At 31.2% G+C, this 24,637-nt stretch overlaps 1 protein-coding gene across 4 annotated transcripts in view; it reads right to left on the bottom strand.

Moving 5' to 3' along the window:
- Window positions 1-24,637, bottom strand: part of LOC145259726 (protein virilizer homolog) — a 239,719-nt gene that overhangs the window by 87,252 nt on the left and 127,830 nt on the right. For all 4 annotated transcript variants that reach the window (XM_080117416.1, XM_080117417.1, XM_080117418.1 and 1 more), the window contains exons 11-15: window positions 23,705-23,785; window positions 17,711-17,797; window positions 12,842-12,990; window positions 6,501-6,580; window positions 4,876-5,036 (exon numbers count right to left, since the gene is read on the bottom strand). In XM_080117416.1, coding sequence (XP_079973542.1) covers window positions 4,876-5,036; window positions 6,501-6,580; window positions 12,842-12,990; window positions 17,711-17,797; window positions 23,705-23,785 — 558 coding nt within the window. The remainder of the gene's footprint in view (window positions 1-4,875; window positions 5,037-6,500; window positions 6,581-12,841; window positions 12,991-17,710; window positions 17,798-23,704; window positions 23,786-24,637) is intronic.

The following is a 24,637-nucleotide window of genomic DNA, read 5'->3' as shown; positions in this document are numbered from 1 at the left end:
ACAGTTGCTGGAGCAAGCTGAAGTTCCCTGCTGGCTCTTCTCACTGATTTACGGGGGCTCTGCTGAAAGGCTTCCGGACTTGCTCAACTGCATCTTCTGAAGTTGAAGGGCGACCTGTTCGCTTACTTGGGCACAAACACCCATCTTTCACAAATTTAGCATGCCATCTGACAATGGGTTTCCTTTCAGGGACTTCTTTTTTAAATTTCCTGCGAAATGCACGCTGAACACATGTCCACGATTCAGTCTTTGCAAATTGGAGGACGCAAAACGCCTTGTCTTGTTTAGAGAACGCCATTACTGCACATGGAAAGATAAGACGAAAATCATTAGTATGACCAAAAACTTGATTAAGCAAGCTTTAAAATGACACCAGTTTCATTTTTCTACCTGGAATAGTTCATGAGATATACGCATTTGTAATGTTCCCAAGACTTTTGAAACACCCTGTATAATAAAATGATCTTCATTTTTACAGCAATTATAAGCAAATAACGGAGCATTTTCTATGCACATCTTAACAGTATCACTACTTCCTGCAGTGTGTTTCAGGAAAATATTTCTGCAATTTTACCTATAAAAAGTATGATATTTATTCAGAGGTTATTGCCTGTCTTAAAATAGTTTTCAAAAAAAAGGTAGCAACAATTTTCCCTCTTTATAAAATATCTACAAACACGCCATGACATTACACCGCTTAGCAGTATTTGTATAATTTCTTTTTTGTTTTTTTATAAAAATTGCTAGACAAAGCATCCAGTCACCTTATGTAAGGAGCTAAAAAAAAATTTTTTTAAATTACTTCAAGGTCAAAAACTATCCAACGATAAATGTTAGACAGATTCCAACCCAGAAATTCTTCCCTCTTGGCCAGAAACATTACCAAGTGAAGACTAAAGAAGTAAATCAAGAAATTTACTGTTAATTATTATATCAAAACAGAAAGAAATAAAGTCCTGAACAGAGATAAATAAATTTGGTAATCACTTTCTAAAAGCCATCAAATGCATGCCAGTATATAAAGCGAATGTTAAATTGAATATGACGATGATAATTTCAACATATAAGGAAACTTTTTGGTGCTTGTTAAGCTATAGTCAACAAATTGATTTTTAAATATATATTGTTTTAAGCAAAAACAATATTATGTACTTAATTGTCATGTCGAAAATAGTAACATATCCAAAAATTACATAAAATAATAAAATTATGAAATGTCGAAAATAGTAACATATCCAAAAATTATATAAAATAATAAAATTATGAAATGTCGAAAATAGTAACATATCCAAAAATTACATAAAATAATAAAATTATGAAATGTCGAAAATAGTAACATATCCAAAAATTATATAAAATAATAAAATTATGAAATGTCGAAAATAGTAACATATCCAAAAATTATATAAAATAATAAAATTATGAAATGTCGAAAATAGTAACATATCCAAAAATTACATAAAATAATAAAATTATGAAATGTCGAAAATAGTAACATATCCAAAAATTACATAAAATAAAATATGAAATGTCGAAAATAGTAACATATCCAAAAATTACATAAAATAAAATTATGAAATGTCGAAAATAGTAGCATATCCAAAAATTACATAAAATAAAATTATGAAATGTCGAAAATAGTAACATATCCAAAAATTACATAAAATAAAATTATGAAATGTCGAAAATAGTAACATATCCAAAAATTATATAAAATAATAAAATTATGAAATGTCGAAAATAGTAACATATCACAAAAATTATATAAAATAATAAAATTATGAAATGTCGAAAATAGTAACATATCCAAAAATTACATAAAATAAAATATGAAATGTCGAAAATAGTAACATATCCAAAAATTACATAAAATAATAAAAATATGAAATGTCGAAAATAGTAACATATCACAAAAATTATATAAAATAATAAAATTATGAAATGTCGAAAATAGTAACATATCCAAAAATTACATAAAATAAAATTATGAAATGTCGAAAATAGTAGCATATCCAAAAATTACATAAAATAAAATTATGAAATGTCGAAAATAGTAACATATCCAAAAATTATATAAAATAATAAAAATATGAAATGCCGAAAATAGTAATATATCCAAAAATTACATAAAATAAAATTATATGTCGAAAATAGTAACATATCCAAAAATTACATAAAATTATGAAATGTCGAAAATAGTAACATATCCAAAAATTACATAAAATAATAAAATTATGAAAATTCATCAAGTAGAATAACTGCTATTGTCTATTTTGCAGATATGACACAAGTACTCAAAAATCTGTGTTTAGCCTCCTACTGCCAAAGAAAAATGCGATTTTACTCAATTTTTGGTAAAAAGTACTTTCATTTGAAATAACTTTCTACTCAATTTTTTGTAATTTTTGGATATGTTACTATTTTCGGCATGACAAGTAAGTATGTAATATTGTTTTTGCTTTTGAAGCAAATAAGAAAAAAAAAAAAAAATAATTATCATCTGGGTTTGGAATTTAAGATGTGGACAGAAATAATAAGCAAAGTCAATTTGATTGCATTGGCCTTTTCAGATATCAGAACAAATTTAATATTTGAATTTTATTTCATATTTTTTGTTTCTTCCAAATTTATTTCATGGGTCATGGTTTGACGTGAAACAAAATGTGAATTCAAAAATGGATGTTTGCTTTTGAATAAAGAAATGTGCAAGTCCAGAATTCAACCTAATAATAATAATAAAAAAAAAAATAAAAAATAAAAATTTTTTAATTAAATTAAATTTTTTTTCACGGCATGGAAATGTCATATTCCAAAAGTCATATTAAATTAAATAGCTGTTTTGTTTAATTAAGAAACATTCTATGATAAAGCGAGATGTGTTTTGATCAGTCATGGGTCAAAGTCTATTCCATGTAAAACTTATCGTTGACAAGTTTTTGACCTTGAAATAGTATTTTTTATGGCATAATCATGTTTGACACACAGGTTCCCGTCAGATCACCAAAGTTAAGCAATGATGAGCCTGGCCAGTACCAGATGAGTAACCATTTGGAACTTTCAGGTGCTGTATGTGCTCTCCGTTTATCTCGGCATTGTTTCCAGTCATCATGGACTTCTTCTTGCCACTGGAGTCAAACAGTGTAAAAAATTGACCGTTTTTTTTTTTTTTTTGCTCAGCATACGCCTCAAAATACCCGAGCAACGCCGGGATGAAATGCTAGTAATAGATAATATATAATAGACCTATATAATAGATCTATATAATAGACCTATATAATAGACCTATATAATAGACCTATATAATAGATCTATATAATAGACCTATATAATAGATCTATATAATAGATCTATATAATAGACCTATATAATAGATCTATATAATAGACCTATATAATAGATCTATATAATAGACCTATATAATAGACCTATATAATAGATCTATATAATAGACCTATATAATAGATCTATATAATAGACCTATATAATAGACCTATATAATAGACCTATATAATAGATCTATATAATAGACCTATATAATAGATCTATATAATAGACCTATATAATAGATCTATATAATAGATCTATATAATAGATCTATATAATAGATAATATATAATGGACCTATATAATAGACCTATATAATAGACCTATATAATAGATCTATATAATAGACCTATATAATAGATCTATATAATAGACCTATATAATAGATCTATATAATAGACCTATATAATAGACCTATATAATAGACCTATATAATAGACCTATATAATAGATCTATATAATAGACCTATATAATAGATCTATATAATAGACCTATATAATAGACCTATATAATAGATCTATATAATAGACCTATATAATAGATCTATATAATAGACCTATATAATAGACCTATATAATAGACCTATATAATAGACCTATATAATAGACAGAGTCTGTAAACATTTAAGAGTTTGATAAAACATTTAACATCACAGTAACAACCGGGACAAATTCACATACTTGTTTCTTCGAAAGATGACCCCAAACAAAGTTATATTTTATTTATTTACACATCAGGTCAACATTTCAGAGATTACAATGCTTTGAATTCACATTTTGATCTTGACTTCACTGGCTTTCACCGTGTCTTCTCCTTGACTTCTCGACTACTGATACGTCAGTGTATATATTAAACTATTTCTTTATGATTACGTCATTTGCACGTCCACAATGAATCAGCCGACATCTGTATCACGTATCTAGGTATTATTGTTAACATGCATTCCTTTTTCTGAAAACGTATTTGATTTTTTTAACATTCCTACTTGTTAGGGTTTATAGAATCTAGTCAAGTTAAATTCCTAAAACGTCATTTAACCATATTTGTCCTTGAATTGCATTTCTCTCTGTAAAACAAATCTAATTCAATCTACACAATAATAATAATCTTGCTCAGGTAATTCGGCGATGCCTTGAGAGTGCTGATATGCAACACATATTTTTGTCGTTTTTTATCAAAAGCTGACATGGAATTATCAATTAACATAAGAGATGCCCCCCACCAAAAAAAAAGAAAGAAAATAATTTTGATAGAGTTGTTTTACAGCATATCAACCCTTTTTTTATTAATTTAATGCAGATTCCAGTAATTTTAGAAAAAAGTTTTTTTATGCTTTAAATTCTTTATATCTTCAAATATTTATTCATGGTGTTTGGTTTGGTTGTTTTGTAGATTAAATGATTGAGTGTTACAAAAAGAAGAAAAAAAAAATGTTTGGTGCAATTTTAAGTCAGGAAGCTAGTATCTTCACACAACCTGGTCTGGTAGTTCCAGACCAAAAAAAGAAATAAACCAACAACTAAAACAGATTTGTAAACAAGTCGACTTACCACGACGACGTTTGTGATTTGAGCATCACAGGAACAGAGAGCACCGGCAAGATGGATACCCATCTTTAAATGTCGTACTTTGAAAGCAGTCTCAGGTTGAGCAATGCCTTTTTTCAAATTTAAACCTTCTAAGCACCATTCAATTAAAGTCTTCAGAACATCTGTAATTAAAATTAACGCAGGACAATAAACTTTTAAGTGAAATTTTCAACATTTACATATTTGGAAATTTTTATTGCTAACTAAATTACGTTCGTGTTAAAAAAAACGTTCAGTTTTCCATCCTTTTTATCAACGTTAAAACGTACAGCATTAAATGTGTTTTGTCAGTGAGAGAAAGCAAATATTGGTCTATATTGTTAAAAAAAAAAAAAAAAAAAATGAATAAAAATTGTATTTCTGATTGATTTCATATCTTATCTTTGATTAGTCATCAATAAAAAGGAAGTCAAAGAAGCTTTAACTCACACACTAAAAAGTCCTCCAACTGTCGACCATAAAACTGGGAACAAATTTAATAACAGGCAATCTTTTGAGATTTACTGGCTGACTAACATTCAACTGGAGAGAGGTGGGGGAGAGTATAGATAGAGACAGGGGGGGGAGTGTAAAGAGAGACAAAGAGATGGAGAGGGAGTGTAATGAGAGAGTGAGAGAGAGTGGGGAAGGAAGAATAAAGAGAATTAGCATACTACAAAAAAGTCCTGATGGCCTTCCCTGGTAGGGGAGCCTCAGGCGGCTCACCCTCCCCCTTCTTTTAAAAGGAACTCACTTCAGATGAGAAACCACTTATTATAAGGAGCTAATAAGAACGTAAGATGATTATTGCAAAGACAGAAGATGCCTATTGGCCTAAAGTCTTGAAAGGCTGTAGGTAAGAAGAAAACACTAAGCACGAAGAGAATCCCACTGGAATAGGATAACAATCTAATCTATAAAACTCACTATGTCTATTTGTCTCCGTATTTTCAAACTATCTCTTCCGAAACTGAAAGTCATGGAGCAGCGCTAGGGGCCTCAAATGATAGGATATTTTATGGACCGTTCTTTTATGGGTCTTAAGCCGATTAAAATAGTTTTTAAGGGGTCAAAATTGAAAAAAAAATTGTTATACATTTTGTACATTCATCTTAGTTTATTTTTAATCAGTTCATATGCGTCCTACGTTGGTACAGTGGTAACATCACCAGCTTTGAATGCTACAGTTTTGCTTTTGGTTTCAATTCTAACTGATGGCACCCAAATACTTTCTTCCCCCCCCCTTTGAAATCACGACTAATAATATATACAAAATCTGAACAAATTAAAATATCATATTTAAGCATATTTTACAACCGGGCAAAGCCAGGTACCCCACCCCCACCTCTAGTAAGTGATAAAGTAAGTCTTCTCAAGAAGGTAAATCCTTGGAGGGTGGACTTCTTGAGATTGTCGAACTGATTGTCAAAAATGTATCCCTGAGTGGTATGAACAGAAATAAGTTAATTCAACTTATTAGATAAGGACTTAAGTGACTACCTTACACATGTTAATCCTTATCTTCTAGTCGCTTTTGGATCTTGATAAATGGTGACTCCCACATAAAAAAAAAAAAAAAATATTTTGATAATTCAACATCAAATTACCTTTTCTTTCCTGTTTATAAAGAAGGTATGAGAGACCCTTCGTCAAGAGAGATGGGACCATTTCTAATGCCTCAACCCACCTGAAAATAAAGTAAACTGAAATATTACGATTGATAAGAGGAAAAAAGAGATTTCTTTTATCTAATTTCATTTGACACCATTTTAAAATTTATAAAGAATCTGGTGCTTATCCAAAATTCCACCTATATTAAAACAAAAAATTAAAAAAAAAAAAAATCTGTATGACGTACGTGCCCGTGATGGGAAAAAAATTTACACTAAAAATCACTCATTGTTTGGTTTGGTTTGGTTGTTTTACAGCATATCAACCCTTTTCGGGTTATTTAATTCCGAATCCAGTGTTTTTGGAAACAGTTTATGCTTCAAGTTCTTTATATCTTCAAATATTTGTTTGGTTGGTTTCTGGTATATCAATCGTTTTTGGGTTATTTAATGCGAAATCCGGTTATTTTGGAAATAGTATTCATGTTGCATTCAGTTATTTTGTAGAAAGTTTTTATTCTTCAAACTTTTTGTATCTTCAATCGATAGTTTGTAGTGTTTGATTTGGTTTGGTTGTTTTATAGCGGACTTTTATCGCTTTTGTTCTCTGCCCTGCAGAACATGAATGAGTTTAGCAATGGGAGAGGGAAAAGGGTTACAGTATTAATGTTTCATACATTTTAAGTTAGGAAACCAGACAGGAAGTGGGTGGAGATAGAAAGAAAAAGAGGAAATGGGAAGAAGGAAAAGGTGGGTTGTTGTTTTTGGTTTTGCAGAACATAATAAAGTTTTGCAAAAAAAAAAGTAGAAAAACAAAAAGCATCAATGTTAGGTGCATTTCATCTCAGGGAGCTAATATCTTCAGACAGCCTGATCTGGTAGCACCAGGTATTATTTAGATTCATAGGACTACTGTTCTCATCTTATTTTTACTATTATGTTTCAATCGATATAACCTCCGATTTTCCTCAGGTTGTCGAACTCTGGAATTTGGGCGGAATTTTGAAAGGAACCCTTTATTTACACCACAGGAGCAGTATATTCTTGTTCCATCAGCCATGACTGGATAGAGGTCCTAAATAATTCGCAATCATATTTTTCAATCACCCACACTGAGAACATATCATTTTTACAATTTATTTTTCTAAGTACTCTAACTACTGTGCCATGGGCCCTTGTCCACAGTTCTAGTACGAAATGCGAACAATATAACAGTTCTAATACGAAATGCGAACAGTATGACAGTTCTAGTACGAAATGCGAACAATATAACAGTTCTAATACGAAATGCGAACAGTATGACAGTTCTAGTACGAAAAGTGAATTACTTAGAACCTCTATCCAGTCATGGCTGACGAAACAAGTTCGATAGAAACATTCAACAAGGTATACCTGAAGAAAGTCTGAGGTTACATAGATCGAAACATTATGCAAATGACACTTAAGATGAGAGCAGTAGTCCGAAGAATCCAAATCATATGAATAACCAATCCTCAGCTAAAAAATTCGGAAACTAAAAATCGCATAAGTAGTTTTTATTTTTATAAAGAAAATCAAATTTTATGGCCAAATGAACTCTTGCAATCTTGAAAAGAAGGGAAATAATTTCAAATAATTCAAACTTGAAATTTTAGAAGGCCGTTCTTATTATGGGGACATTGGAAAAACTTAAATTCGCTTAAAAACGATTTTCTTTATAAAACTACTTTATTAATTCATGTGATTTTCGGAAGACAATATTTCCTTTCCCATCATGGAAATACATACATCATACAGATTTTTCTTTATTTTTTTTTTTTATCATTAGGTGTGAATTCAGGAATAGCACAAAAAGTTTTACAAAAATTTATGTGTAAAAAGTCACAGTAAAACATTCAACCAAGAAATTTGTTTATGCTTCCATTTTATTTTTTTGGACTGTTATCCTCATCTTCATAATTGTTGTCTCACCACATTTTGGCCAACTTTGGGTAGGATTGAAACTGCAATCTTCAGACAATGCTCACCTGAGAACATAGAGACTGAGCATATGTGGCACAGTGGAGAGAGGTGTTGAGTCTCTACAGTTCCACGTGAGCATTGCCTGAAGATTGCAGTTTCAATCCTACCCAAATCTTGCCAGAGGATTAGTTGACCAAAAACGTGGTGAAACAACAACAACTATGGAAGGCAGTAATTACTGGGGATACGGTTAAGAGACTCAGCATTCATATCTTGTTGCAGTTAATCACCTGAAGAAGACCAGAGGATGAGTTGGCCAAAACATGGTGAATAAAACAACAACAACTATGAAGATGAGGATAAACCTGAAAAAAATAAAAATAAATAAAAAATACATACAAGTATGAACACCTCATCTCAAAGGATCTTAAAAATTAAAAATAAAATATATAAGGGAATATGTTATAAAATATAAATTTAAAAAATTAAGCGTTTTTATAAAAAAAATTAAAGCAGACATTGATAAATATTAACCGGAAATTTCATGGAGTTAAAATATCAAAATAGATATTACATGCATCCATAGTTTGCCAAATCAAAATAGGCAACATATGTTGATAGAATTGGTTGGTTGTTTTTGTTTTACGGCATATCAACTCTCTTCAGGTTATTTAATGCCGGATCTAGTGATTGTGAAGAACAATTTTTTAATAGAGTATATTTGTTTTTTATTTTTAAGTCGGTTTCTATTTAATCCATAGTTGGGACCCTAACAGGTACTATCAGTCCAGGTCAGAGTGGACCTGGGAGCAATGGCAATTAAAGGGTGGCTCCACACTCCCCCAAAGCCCGCAAGCTGGGGCCTCACCATCAGATACAGTTTAAGGTCATATCCAGGACCTGATAGAATTGATCGGACTACTCAAATCATGCAGGTTCTATCAGAGCTGTCCTATGAAAACCAACACAAAAAAAAAACCTTAACGTTTTCTCCCTTGAGTGCTGATGCTTACGAATAGACGTCATTTTTGGTCCACAATCTGCTCAATGATCATGATGATATACCTCAGGATCTATTATTCACTCCTACATGAGAGAGAAGTCCGCCCGGACACTACAGAAACTATTTCACCACAGATTTCAATTGAACTAGAGGAGGACTGCTTTCTCAACCTTGGAATAGACACCCAAGAGAGTCCTCTGCAAAGCCACCATTCGCCCATGTATGGAGTACTGCTGTCACATTTGGGCTGGTGCATCTGCTACTAGTCTCTCGCTCCTGGACAGGGCCCAAAAGAGAGTCGCCAACCTAATAGGTCCCGAACTATCATCTAAACTTCAACCCCTGTCCCATTGACAAAATGTTGCATCCCATTGCCTGTTTTACAAGTATTTAAATTGTGTATGCTCTGACGAACTACAAACACTTTTACCCCCTCAACAAAAATACCCCCAACAAACAGCGAAGTCCCACCTCTACACAGTAGAGATCCCTAGATGTAGGAAGGCCTTCTACTCTAATAACTTCTTCCCTAGAACTGCTTGACTTTGGAATTCTCTTCCGGTTTCCTGCTTCCCAACTGTACTGACATGCAGAAGTTCAAGTGTAATGTGAACAGACATTTTGCAGTTTAAACTCCCTACATAGTACTCCTGCAACTTATGTCCCTGATAGTAGCCCTCTACATCAAAGTGGCATTGTGCCTTGTTTGGGGTGAAAATGTAATAAATTTTTTTTTTTAAATTAAAGCAGCAACAACATAGCAATTAAATGTGAATTTGAACAGGTGTTAAGCTACTATATCTCACCTTCCATGTAAATTTCTAACACGCTTTCCTACATGGCAACTGAAGCAGGCTTAGTTTATATTTTGCCAAATAAATTGAATTTGTTTGGTTCTTTTATGGCATATCAACCCTTTTTGGATTATTTAACGCCAAATCCAGTAATTTTGAAAAAACAAAGTTTATATGCTTCACGTTGTTTATATCTTGAAATATGTCGAGGTCTTAAGTTTGGTTTGGTTTGGTTGTTTTGTAGGGGATAATTGTTGTTTTTGACTGCGCAAAGGAAAAAGGAAAAACAACAATAACATCAATGTTTGGTGAATTTTAAGTCAGGAAGCCAGTATTTTCAGACAGCCTGATCTAGGAGTGCCATTTAAATTGAATCTTTCTTAATATAATATATATATCTTAATAATTATAAAACTGTGAACCGTCCCGACATCCTTGAATCTTGTGTGTGTCTGTGTATATATATATATATATAAGACCCCTGCAGAATTTTACCGTAAAAAATCATAGGATTCAATATCATAACTAATACATAAGTGTTTAAATACAGCACTTATCTGATAGCTAATTTTTTTTGTTTCAATTCTAGTATTTCTTTGGAAAAAAAAAGACGTTTGAAATCACTACTATATATTGGGTACAATATAATAATAAATAGAGAATTGGCTCTATAATAATAAATACAAAATCTGCATAAATTAAGATATCATATTTAAGCATATTTTACGACTAGGCAATGCCAAGTGGTGTGCTAGTGTGTGTGTGTGTATATATATATATATATATATATATATATATACTTGAGTGGCTGGTTAACATTTTTTTTAAATCCTGGCTTCAGTTATATAACAATACAAAATAAAAGTAAAAGATGGGTCCATCATGATTTAGATTAAAAAGGAATAATACTCCTTATCATATATGATAAGGAGTATAAGTTAATTAATCATACTTGAAAAGGAGTATAAGTTAGTCAATCCAACATGTTCATAGAGCTTATGTATGTTTAAAGGTATGTTTAAAAGATGCGTCGTGCAGGAAAAGCAATGTCACTGTGTTCTGTTATATTATTTCATACAAGAAAATTTGTTCTGCATTACCTGGGTGTAATAAGAGTAATAGTACAATATCATATCTGGTAAGTCATAGATAGTAATAAAAGAGTGCTCAATATCATAGACAGAGCAAGTATGTTTAAAAGCTGTGTTGCCAGGGGAAACCAACATCAATGTTTTGCTATATCTATATATATATAAAAGCGAAAATGTATGTATGTATGTATGTATTTTTGTGTGTCTGCTAAAAACTTTCGACAGACAGAACAAAAATTCACAAATTTGGTCTCATATGAAAGCCCCATTCTTCGCCCGACAAATATCGAAAAATTGGCCAAAAACGTTAATTTTTTCACCCTGAAATCAGCACTTTTCTACAGGGGGGGGGGGGGGTCAGCAAAAACCGTCCTTTCATGACAGTCGCTTCTACGCATGCGTCATATGACGTTGTAACCTGATTTAGTTTAAAGATTTTAAAAAATGACCTAATTTCGTGTACGTCGTCTTAGGTCAGTTGGTTAGAGCGCTGGGTCATTATCTAAAGGTTTTGGGTTCTGAATCGTGGTGTTTTTTTTGTTTTTTTGATTATTTAAATTTAAATATTGAAGCAGGGTTATTTAAGCCATTTTTCACGTAACGTTCGTTTTTCTGTTTTTTTTTTTTTACTTTGCTTATTCTTAGGTTTTCATTAACACCCCCAACTCCCGACCGACCACACACACTCAAAAACACCCAGCGGTTTATTTCAGCCATTTTCCTTGTGTTTGTTCTTTTTTGTTTTTTATTTTTCAGATTTTTTAAAGAAGTTTTAACGTTTGTTTTTCTGTTTTTTTTTTTCCGATTTTTACATTTAACATTGTTCATTTGCCTTACATTAGTTTTTTTGTGTTTTAAAAAATTTTTTTTTAAGTTTTAACTTTTTTTTTTATATAATATTTAATTTTTATTTAATATTTTAAAATACTTACTTCGCTTATTCTTATGTTTTGATTACCCCCCCCCCCCCCCGCTGGCCTGACGTTAGTTTTTTTTTGTGTTTTTTAAAGTTTTTACTTTGCTTATTCTTATGTTTTGATTACCCACCGCCTGAGCACACACACCTCTAAACACCCGAGCAATGCCGGGTACCCCTCGCTAGTTATTTTATACAAGAAAATCTATTCGGCTTTGTTCGGGATAGAAAATGATATATAGTCATCAAAAAGTACTCAAAATCTTGAGAATAGTAGGCGTGTTCAAATGCAACTTCATTTCTTTTGTTTTATATGCACCTGAGCTATGCCAGGTAGCCCTGCTATTTAAGATATGCATCTCAAATTTTGCAATGGGTTTTAGTTGTAGTGGGTTGTATGATCATTTATATCAAGGAACACTTATGATAAGAGCCCAAACAACTTTTTACACTTCTAGTTTCTAAGTTGCTGGTTCAAATCCTAGAAGGAAACAAACACCACTGGATAAAACCAGTATAGAATAGATATGTTGGTGATAACGTAAGTATTAAATAAAAAAATATAGAATAATGAACATATTGAACTTGGTTACTTTTTTCTGTGTTCTTTAGTTGAAAAGATTTCTATGTAATCCAGCAGAGTCTTGGCTTCTGCGGGCATTTCATTGTTGGACACAGAATCAGTTTGTAATAATTTAGCCTTTTCGCACTCGAATGGCGTCAACGACGGGTCCATAAAATGCTAGAAAGAAAGAAAAAAAAAATTACATAAGACTTTATCGGAATAAAAAAATCTTTAGCCATTAAAATAAATAAAACAACAGATGCACACAGATGTACATATCTTAATAATTATAAAACTCTGTGGACCATTCAGTTGTCCTTGCTTGTTGGCTCAAATCACACACACACACACACACATATATAATGATATCACATTTAAATCTAGATAAGACACTTGCAAGATTTTACCATACAAAATCATCAGATTTTATGTTGTAACTAATAATAATGCTTAGATAGAGTACTTATCTGATTGCTAAATGTTTTGGTTTCGATATTAATTTATGGCATCCAAATCATATTTCTTTTTAAAACTTTTGAAATCATTACATATTGGGTACAATATAATAATCATTAGAAAATTTGTTCTGAAATAATAAATACGAAATCTACATGAATTAAAATATTATATTTAAGCATATTTTACGACTGGGCAATAACAGGCGGCATGTTAGTATATATGTATATATATATATGTATGTTTATGGGGATAAATCAAAGATGGCATACATATCATAAAAAAAGAATGCAACTACTCTTCCGATTTTTTCGAATTTACGTAATCATGTCTAAATTTTTTTCTGTTTCTTTTTAAAGTTAATGAGTTCTTATTCTTCTGATGAGTCAGGATTGAAAATATTTAAAAATTGACATAATTATATGATTGTTTCTGTGCTACGAAACGGGTACTGTCAAGAATTGAACATACTGAAAGAAATAAATAGTAAGATGAACATCTTTGAATTTGGAATAAAACTTTTGTTATCAAAAATTTATTCTAATTTTCAAATAAACATGATAAACCTGTAAGGTATACAAAATTTTAATTATCCTACAAGGAGTACAAATAAACAAGAAAAACCTTATTCCATGGAGTTTCGAAGAATGCAATTCTTCTCATCAGACGGAAGAGGTTTGCAAAATATACAATAAATTTTGCAGGTTAATGAATTAAAGGAAACAAACAATATGAAATTAATCATACTTGTATAAAAAAGTCATTTCACAGTTAGAAACAGTTTATAGGGATTTAATGAGATTACGAAAGCAAGAAACAGTGGGGGGGGGCATGCCTGGGTGTAAAATATGCTTAAATATGATATTTTAATTTATGCAGATTTTGTATAACAGAGTAAATTTTTTATTGATTATTTCATATGATATTTTACCCAATATATAGTTATAATTTATAAAAAAAAATGTAACTTGGGTACCATCAGCCAGAATTTAAACCAAAAAGCAAAAACCTGCAGACAAACAGACGGACATATTGAGTTTTATAAATGATAAGATTCAGGCAAGCAAGGACACCCAGATAGACCAGAGTTTTATAATCATTAAGATATATATATATATATATATATATATATATATATATATATATTTTTTTTTTTTTCCTATAATTTTTTTGTATTAATATTCATATTAAAACCCCTATTTTCTATTTATTTAAAAAGAAATAATACAACTTTGTTATATATGGGTCATGTAATTGCATTCATCTGTAAAAGATCTAGCTAATTTGCATATTCTTTTTAACATTCATTTTAATTAATTCCCTATTAGTTTTTTTGGTTTTCTTATGGGATGATCATCTCCAGTTAACTATTAGATATTCTATATGATTTATGCTTGCGTGATATTTGCGTAAAAAAGGTTATAGTAAACACAAACCTCTTTTTATATATATTTATGTATGCGTATATGTATATATTTATGTATGCGTGTATATTTGTTGAAAAAATTTTCCCTACCAAATTCCTGTCAGTTTTTGGTCTACAGATATGGAATTTGCCAGGTGAAGGTCGAATGACGGCATTACCAATATGCATGCGTAACGTAAGAGCTATTGGTTCATGTTTTAATTTTTAGCTTTGCAGCAAACATGTCTTCATAGCTCAGGCATTAACATCAAAGGAAAAAGTAAATCGTAAGCTAAATGTTTTGGTTTCAATTCTCAGTGGTGGTGCACCAGTATTTTTTTCTTTTCAACTTTTTAAATCATTACTATATATTAAGTCCAATATAATATAATAAATAAATACGAAATCTGAATTAATCAAAATATCATATTTTAGTGTGTTTTACAACCGAGCAATGCCATGCGGACTGCTAGTATACATATATTTTTAAAATCCAATATGGCAACGTAAGATGTTTTCTCATGCAGGGTTAGAACTATTATAATTTTTTAGTGTCTATAAAAATAAAATAAATTTTTTTTTTTAAATGCTTTTGCAAACTTTACAAATCATTATTTTCATTTTATCTTTTTTTTTTTTCAAATCCTTTTTCATTCCATCTAAAAACTTTCTAATAGTTTTTTGAGGAACATACATTCGTCTCTAAAAAAGTTTTTTTAGTGGTCTTCAGCTATTCAATAAAACATGTAAGACGTACTATAATAAATAAAAATAAACGAATAAAAACTTGTAAGTGTAAATTAGCTACATCCTTTAGTTTTGTAAAAAGAACTACTGCTATATATATATGTATATATTTGTTCAACTGATTTAATGTAAAGAAGGTTTATTTCTCTATTTGCGTAACAATTAGAATTGGTTTCATTGGTTAGAATGCTTGGAATTGGGTGAAATGCTCTGGGGTTCTCCTTGTGTGACCGGTTCAAAGAGTTATCCCCACACCACAAAAAAAAAAAAAAAAAAAAAAAAGAAAAAGACTAATCTGAAGCAAAAAACTAGATCTATAATTGGAACGTTTTTGTTAGTGCTTTTAAAAGAAGTGGTGTTTGATCAGCACTGCTGGGGAGCCATGAGATAAAATACTGCTTTATTTTAAAATTGTTGAAACAGTTTTTCTTGGTAAACAGCTGATGATCCCTACAATAATATTAGGAACGGTGAAAATTCTTGGAGGCAAACTAATACATTGATTGCAACAGATAAACTAACTTACAAACAAAGGAGTTTTCCAATGGAGGAGGGACTAAAATCTTTTTTAATAAATGAGGAAGAGTTTAAGAAGGCAATAGCAATGCAGGGAACCAGGTGTCCATTTTTGTCTATACATCACATTATTTTAACACCTGGTTCCCTGCATTGCTATTGCCTTCTTAAACTCTTCTAATTTTTATATTTTCATATATCTATTTATTTTCCAGATAAATCTTAGATATAAAACAGTAAAATAGACACTGTTTGAAACAACCAGAAATCTTTGATATTTCGAGAAAATATCCTTTTTTCAGAAAGAGACAAAAAGAAATTTAAAAAAAAAAGACTAGTAATAGAGTGTGATTACAAAAGCACCCCACCGACACACACACAATGGGGTCCTTTTGCACGTATAGAACATAATCCCAGAGTTATGTCATTGATTCTCTAAACAGCTATATACTTGTTATTTTTGGTTCTTGTCCAGAATTCACCCTAAACTTGTCCAACACATGCCAACAAGCCAAATGCAGGTGTAAAAAAAACAAAAAAAAAACTATGATGCTCCTACTCAAATGAAAAAAAAAAATTCCAAAAATCACCTAAGTTGATCAAGTAGTTTTATTTTTTTGTCATTTTTAAGCGATTAATGGGAATTCATAGGCATTACAACATAAATCTTACAAGTTTAAATTACTGAGCTATCTTACTCCTGTTTTTTTTAAAGATTGTTTTCAAAATGGCAAAAAAGACAACTGCTCTTCAGTTAGCTATAAAATTTGGTTTTCTTATCTATAATATAAAACTACCTGATCAATTTACATAATTTTTGGAATATGAGTTTTTCGTTTTGCCACAGTTATGTACATCATACTGATTTTTCTTTATTTTTGTTTTTCTAATATATGGAGAATTCTGAACAAGGACCATATTTTTTTTTCTTTGATGTAAGCATTGTGAAAATTTGAATTGGAATTTGTAAGTTTAAAAAGACAATACAATGTAGACTTTTTAAAAAAAAAAAATATTTATTTAAAAATCAACTTCGTTTCGACAATATAGTGTCATCTTCAAGCATAGAAAAACTTTGTTTTTCTTTTTCCTTCTTTGTGTCACTAGAAAAATAAAACGTGTGTGATATCCAATGGCAATTTTTTTTTTAAATGCTCTAATCAAGAGGATCACGTTTGCTCGCATGAAATAAATTAGATACCCCCCCTCTCAAAGCAGTGTGTGAATTTGAATTTGTGTTTAACACAATACAACGCGGAATTATTTATTTTTGGTGCTTGTTAAGATAGAGTCGACACATCGATTTTTTAAAAATATGTCATTTTAAGCAAAAACTATATTACATGCTTAATTGTCATGTCGAAAATAGTAATATATCCAAAACCGACAAAAAATCATTGGGTAGAAATTTATTTCTAGTTAAAAGTAAGTGGGTAAAATCAGATTTTTCTTAGAAATTATAAAGTAAGAGTCTACACGCAGGAGATATAACTCCAAAATGAATATTTTAGATTACTTGTTCATGGCTGCAATTTTCTTTTTGTCTATAGTGATAGACTTTCTTTTCTTTTTTTTTTTTACTAAAAACACAATCGCAGTTGTTCTAGTTGATGAATTTTCATAATTTTTGGATATATTACTATTTTCAACATGACAAATACATATCGTTTTTGCTTAAAATGATATATTTTTTTAAAATTGATTTGTTGACTATATGTTAACAAGAACCTTATTTTTTCAAAAATCTTGATCACTTGATTATGAATTACTTACAGTGAGAGTTGTCAAATCACATTGGAATGGATTGAAACTTGACGGGGAAACATTCCATGAATCAGCAACATCAAAATATTCAACATTCTGAAAGAAAAAAAAAAAAAAAAAAAAAAAAAAAAGAAAAAAAAGACAAAAACATTTTTATTTGTTCAACAGGAAAAAAAATGCTTTAAAAAGAAAAAAAAAGAAAAAAAAAGAAAAAGACAAAAACATTTTTATTTGTTCAACAGGGAAAAAATGCTTTAAAAAAAAAAAAAAAAAAAAGATGTATATGTCTAATTAAATTACAGATACATTCGTGCATTTTGTGAAGAACCTTCAAATGGGACAAACATTCACCAGCCCAAACATGACAGCAATATTTCCGGTGTGTGAAAGTGTTTAGAGCGAGAGAACCGATTTTACAGGAAGAAGAAAGAGCAATGGGTTTCATATATGGACTCCAAGAAAGGTTTGATGAAAAAGAAAGATCAAGTTTTAGAGCCGATTTCTCATTGGGAGCAGAGCCATTTATAAGAAAAGGGACATGATTACGATTGAAAGACAATAGCTGAGTCTTAACAGGATTAAACATAACATGCCACTTCTTATCTCAATTCATAACCGAACCAAACTGACGTAATGATATGGGAGAAGAAGGAGAAAGAAACCAACCTTCGTAGAAGTTAGTGTCCTCAACAATGTGGGGGTCAGACAGAGCTGAAAGGGAAAAGATAACAAAATCCCAAAGTCTTATGTACGACATGAGAAAAAAATCTCCATCATTCCAGTAATCATAGAAGCAACTCATGAAAAAGAATTTCAAAAACTACCTGGCAAATATAACCAGCGAACCAAGTGCAAGAGAGATTTAAACAATTGCACTCAAAGGAATGGTTAGGACCTTCAAAAGATCTCTTGGTTGGAATAGGAGATAGCAAGTAAATGTTTTGCATCTGGCAGGATGCCCCATCCCCAGCTTAAAAAAAAAAGACCCCCCCCCCAAAAAAAAAACAACTTCTATATCAAACTGCATATCTAAACTAATCCGAGAAAGATCAGTGAGAAGCAATACCAGAATAGAGGGTGGTGTCATCCACATAAATGTTAATTTTGTGACTGCAAGGTCATTCATATAGAGAAGAAACGGTGTTAGACTTAGAATAGAGCCCTGGGGAACACCGGCATTGATAGGAAAAAAAGAAAACAAAGATACACTATCCAAAGTTACTCGCAAGCGTCGATCAAAAAGAAAAAATCTAATAATGTCAAGAACTTCACCTTAACATCATAGTTTATGTAGAATACTAGAATGCCATACTGTTGATTGGTTGGTTGTTTTTGTTTTACGGCATATCAACCCTTTTCGGGTTATTTAATGCCGAATCCAAAGATTTTGAAGAAAAATTTTTTAATAGAATATATTTGTTGTTTTCATGTCGGTTTCTATTTAAACCATAGTTGGGACCCTAACAGGTACTACCACTTCAGGTCAGAGTGGACCTGGGAGCAATGGTAATTAAAGTGTGGCTCCACACTCCCCAAAGCCCACAAGCTGGGGGCCTCACCACTGGATATAATTTAAGGTCATATCCAGGACTGCCATACTGTTGAACACCTTTAAAATGTTAAGCATAATGGTCCTACCTTTCCCTGAATTATCTATAAACTGACAGATCCATTCAGTTGCAGCAGTTAATAGATCAACTGCTCAACAAAAAACATACTGAGCAGCACTAAAAAGGCCCAGACTTTCCAGAAAAGTAACAAGCCTGTCGTTGACTAACTTCTCAAAACTTTGCTAATAACAGATAAGACTAACAGGACAATATTTAGTTGGGTCGGACCAATCACCAGCATTCTTAAAAATAAGTACAACATGGGATTCCTTTGAACAAGAAGGCAAACAGAACAGAGACAAATAGAGATTGAAATTCAGAAACGTCATAAGAAATCCTTCGAGACTGCAGTATTTTTATTTTAATTCAGTGTTCTTATCTGGAGGGGAGGTGGAGAGATGAATTTTCTCTGTATTAAAAACTGATCCTGTGTCTAACCCTGCCTTCAATTTTAATAATTGGAGATTATGCACTATTTTTTTCTTTCTTTTTAGTTTATTTTCACCTTTTTTTTTTTTTACTTTTACCCCCCTCCCCCATATTATAAACTGACCTTTCACTTATCTATCCTCGATTTTAATATTTGCTGATTTGATATAAAGTATTTGTTATTGTTGCTTTTTTGTCAACAATTTTTCAACTGTTAACTATTCTGCACTTTTATCATTGACAATGTTGTTCCTACTTAGTCATATCCTTATGAGGCCAGAGTTAAACAATATCAGTTTTTAATGTGGGGGGGGGGACTCATCTCCCTAAAAAAGGCATACCTTAAAGAATAAAATAAAAACAAAAAAATATTTATTCATGAAACTTACCTTACAATGAGTTTTTTTTTTTTTCTTAACTTGAATTTCAATTTTATTAAAGTTTCATAAAAACTGTCCAATAATTATTCATTGTATTTTCTTTGTAATAACTAAAAGAATATTGTTTTAATTTTTTTAAATTAATTTTTCATTGTATTATCCTTGTAATAACAGAAATAATAAATATTTAATTGAAGAAAATTGACCAGTATTAGCATGAAAAAAAAAATCGTGAAACTTTCATTCAACACCTTCCGGCATTTTATGCAAGCTACCTAAAAAAATTTACGAGAATAGCGCAGTTAATTTATTTTATTGCGGACTATTAACCTCCTCCTTTTTAGATGTTGTTTCACGACGTTTCGGCCAACTATTCCTCTGGCCTTCGTCAGGTAGTAACCGCGACAGGATAGGAACTCCGAATCTCCTAATTGCAATCTTAGCAATTACTGCCATCCATAGTTGTTGTCGTCCCACCACTGACGAAGGCTAGAGAAATACTTGGCCGAAACATCGTGAAACAACATCCAAGAAAGATGAGGATAATAGTCAGCAATAAAATAAATTAATAAATGATTCTCATCTCAATAATGAATTCCAATTAAAATAATATAATAACGCAGTTCTTTTCTTTTTTTTACACAGGCATCACCACATTATCAAGGCCACGAGGCCACTCGAGGATAAGGGTTAAAGAGTGTACAGTAGAAATTGGATCATATAGTAATCGTTAGTAATAAAACTTCAGTAAAGTAAGTGGAACGACTCATCAAGAACTTGTTTACGTTAGACTTGAAGACAACCATATTGTAGTCACCTGGAAAGCAGGAAAACGGAAGACAATTCCACAGGCATGCAGTTCTAAGAAAGAAGCTTTGTTCATGGAATCTACGTTTAAGTTTAGGCACAGATAAAGAGTGGGGGAAATTATTGATAGTGTTTTCAGCTAGACGAGTGTTTCTTGTGAAATTTTCCACGAAAATAACGATACATCATTCAGTCGAACACTTTCCATGAGAATAACGATATACCATTCTTATTCTGCATAAACATCTACATTATTATGATTTTTAAATGACTTTACTTTTTTTTAAGGATAGATTTTAAATTCTTCCGACAAGGTGATCAATACTACAATCTAAAAGGTTATGGAAACAAAAAGCTACATTCCAAAGATTTATTTTTTAAATTTGCATTTTTATTAAATTAGGCTTTTTACACATGATCAAAATTATAAGACCAGAGAAAAAAAATTCTATTAAATTGTACAAAAAGTGTATGAAAAGATTCAACAATCAAACTTAATAATGAGTTCTACCTCCACTGCTTTTGATGACTTCAAAAATTCTTTGGGGCATGCTAGAAACAAGGGTTTCCATTAAGGTGCGGGGGATCCTGCTCCAGTTTCCGAAGTTCATTTTTTGTTGAATATTGTTTGCCATTTCGATAAACCTCTCTTGTCATCCATCATTTTCAATTGGGTTCAAGTCCAGTGAGCATGCAGGACGTCCCAAGAGATGGACACCATTTTCTTGTAAAAAGCTCAAGGTTTGTCTTGTAGTGTGGATTGCAGCATTATCCTGTTGGATAAACCATCCATCCCCACACAAATGATGACCCTCCATCATCAAAGATGCTTTTTGTAGCATGCTAACATAACCAGCCGCTGTCTGACGACCCTGGAGCCCCATCGTCCCTTCTGTAAGAAAAGACACTCCATACCATTACAGACCCTCCACCACTATGACATATGGAAAAAATTTCAAAGGGCATGTTTTTGTCATGCCAATATCGCTGGAAGCCATCAGGACTACCTAAATTTTTTCTCATCAGAAAACAGGACTTTCTTCCACTTCTCAACGTCCCAGGTTTGGTATTCACGGCCAAATCTTAAGCGGTCCACTTTGTGATGTGGAAGCAATTGAGGAATTTGTTTACGCTTTTTATTTACCATGCCTTTTTGTTGTAAGTGTCGTCTGATGGTTATTGGATTGCAATAATTTGATTAGAAAAAAGTCCTCTGTCATTCATAATAACCTGTCTGATTCTCCTACTCAATGCAGGAGAAATTAGGGGGGGGGGGGCTACCAAAAGATTTTGCTTTTCCATAATTCTCAGTGTTCTTTAGAAAGTTGCAAATAACAGTTTTACTGCGATTTACCTTAGCTGCTATCGCTCGCTGTGACAAACCTTGCTTATGGAAGACTAGAATTCGAGAACGCTCAACTTCGGTTAGTTTTCTTGCTTTAGGCATGGTAACACCTTTACACAGTGATTGCTAATCTCATACTGAACTAAAAACATTAGAATTACCATAAATCTAACAATTTATACCCTTTATATTATAATTTTGATCATGTGTAAAAAGCCTAATTTAATAAAAATGCAAATTTTTAAATAAAATTTTTGGAATGTACCTTTTTGTTTCCATAACCCTTTAGATTGTAGTATTAGTAACCTTGAGTTGGAAGAGTCTAAAATCTATCCTTAAAAAAAAGGTTTCTTTTTAAAGATTTTTAAGTGGTCTTAAATTTTGGATCAGCAGTGTATTTATAATGCAGAAAGTATTTTAAACTATTATTGTAAAAACAATATTAACAATATTTTTATAACAATATATTTTCACAAATAAAAAACACATTCCATTATACTTTTAAAAAAAGTTTTGATTCATCATTTCCGTATAAAACATTTACAAGATCTTTCGTTTATTGGGTACTTGTTTAGTTTTATCAAGAAATTAAAAAATGAAAATATGGAAAAAAAAAAAAAAAAAAATTATATATATATATATATATATATATACATATATATATATTATCCACACCAAGAGGCCTGGGGGGTGACTATCATCACAAAAGTGTTTTTTCCACTGTAGCAATACACATGAAAAAATTGAAATGGCTTAAAATATCTCAATAATAGCATGGATAGAAAGATCTTGAGCTAAGAAAGAATCTTTTTTAATTTTTGAAATCTGATTGAAATTAAGAAAGTTATAACTATTTTTGTGCATTGCACGTTTGGATATTTTTCCCTCTTAAGACCATATGCGTTGTTTCACATTTTTTACATTACCTTTTCAGTAAAAATGTTACGTTTGTTAAAACACAAGATTAAGCAACGAAATTTGCCAAATTTCACTTAATTTGATCAATTTTTTTTTTTTTTTTTTTTTTTTTTACAGCAAAAAAACAATTTATGACAGCAAGCAGAAGCAGCTATGTTTGGATTTTTTAGACCACAAGGAAGAAGGGGTGGGGACTGCACCACGGGGAGATAATTCAGTCTTTCGCATGCGAGCATTGTCACCCCCTCCCCAAGTTAAATAATAATTTCTAAATAATTAAGTCAGAACATTATGTCGACATATTGCTATCATCAAATTGTTTTTCTGCTGTAAAAAAAAAAAACCCAAAAAAAACAAAAAAACTACCTGATCAAATTAAGTGAAATTTTTTTTATCAGAACTTAATTCCATACAAGATAATTTTTTTCAATATTTTCATTTTTTAATGTCTTCACTAAACTAAACTAGTACCCTTTGTTGTAATGCGAAAATGAGCTTTAATTTATCAACAAACCTGCATGTCCGTATCATCACCACAAATCAATCCATCATCTTCATCCTCAGATGTGATGTCTTCATAACCATCATCTGCCTCCTAAAATCAAATCATTTAGATTGTGAGAAATAATTCACTTGAAATGAAGTACAAATTGAAATTAAAAACAAGCCAAGCATGCAGGGTTCCCCTCCACGAGTGAAAAGTTTAATTTCACCATGACTAATGTTTGTGCAAAATTTTAAAACATTCAAGGCATGGTTATTGAGAAAAGTAAAAAAACAAAAACAAAAAAAACATTAACATAAAAAGATTATGGCAGTTTGCTTGAAGCATTGCTGGTAAATAGTGTGGTTTATTTGTTTTTAGAGTTACTTAATGTTGAATCTAATTATTTTGGTAAAAGTTTTAAGCTTCAAATTCTTCATATCTTCAAATATTTATGGTTTATTTGTAGCAGAATTTTTTTTTTTAACTGTTTTTTTCACTCCAAACAAGGCACAGTGCCACTGAGCCATAAGAGGCTACTATATGGGACCAAATTTGCAGGGATACTATGTAGGGAGTTGGGCAGTGAGATATCTGTTCACATTACATTTGAACTTCTGCATGTCAGTACAGTCAGGGGCCCAGAAGGGAATTTCAAAGTCTAGCAGTTTGAGGAAAGAAGCTATTTGAGTAGAAGGCTTTAAGAGATCTCTACAGTGTAGGGGTAAGATTATGCTGCTTGTCGGATTTGTCCGGAGTATTTACGTCGTGGGAGTACTAGTGCTTTGAGTTTGTCCAAGCACTTACTATTAAAGTACTTGTCCGAAGAAAATTTTTTTCAATATTTTCAATACTCGTCATCTTGAAGTCATATTTTTAACACAACAAAAAATGAGTGGTCAAAAGTATTTCGGATGCCCCAAACTATTTAAAGTGACATCTATTCTAATTAGTTTCCAAATT

The sequence above is a fragment of the Euprymna scolopes genome, chromosome 35 (genome assembly GCF_053919585.1).
Source record: "Euprymna scolopes isolate OS-2025 chromosome 35, ASM5391958v1, whole genome shotgun sequence".
Taxonomy (NCBI): Eukaryota; Metazoa; Mollusca; class Cephalopoda; order Sepiida; family Sepiolidae; genus Euprymna; species Euprymna scolopes.
This window is presented reverse-complemented; position numbering and strand designations above follow the sequence as displayed.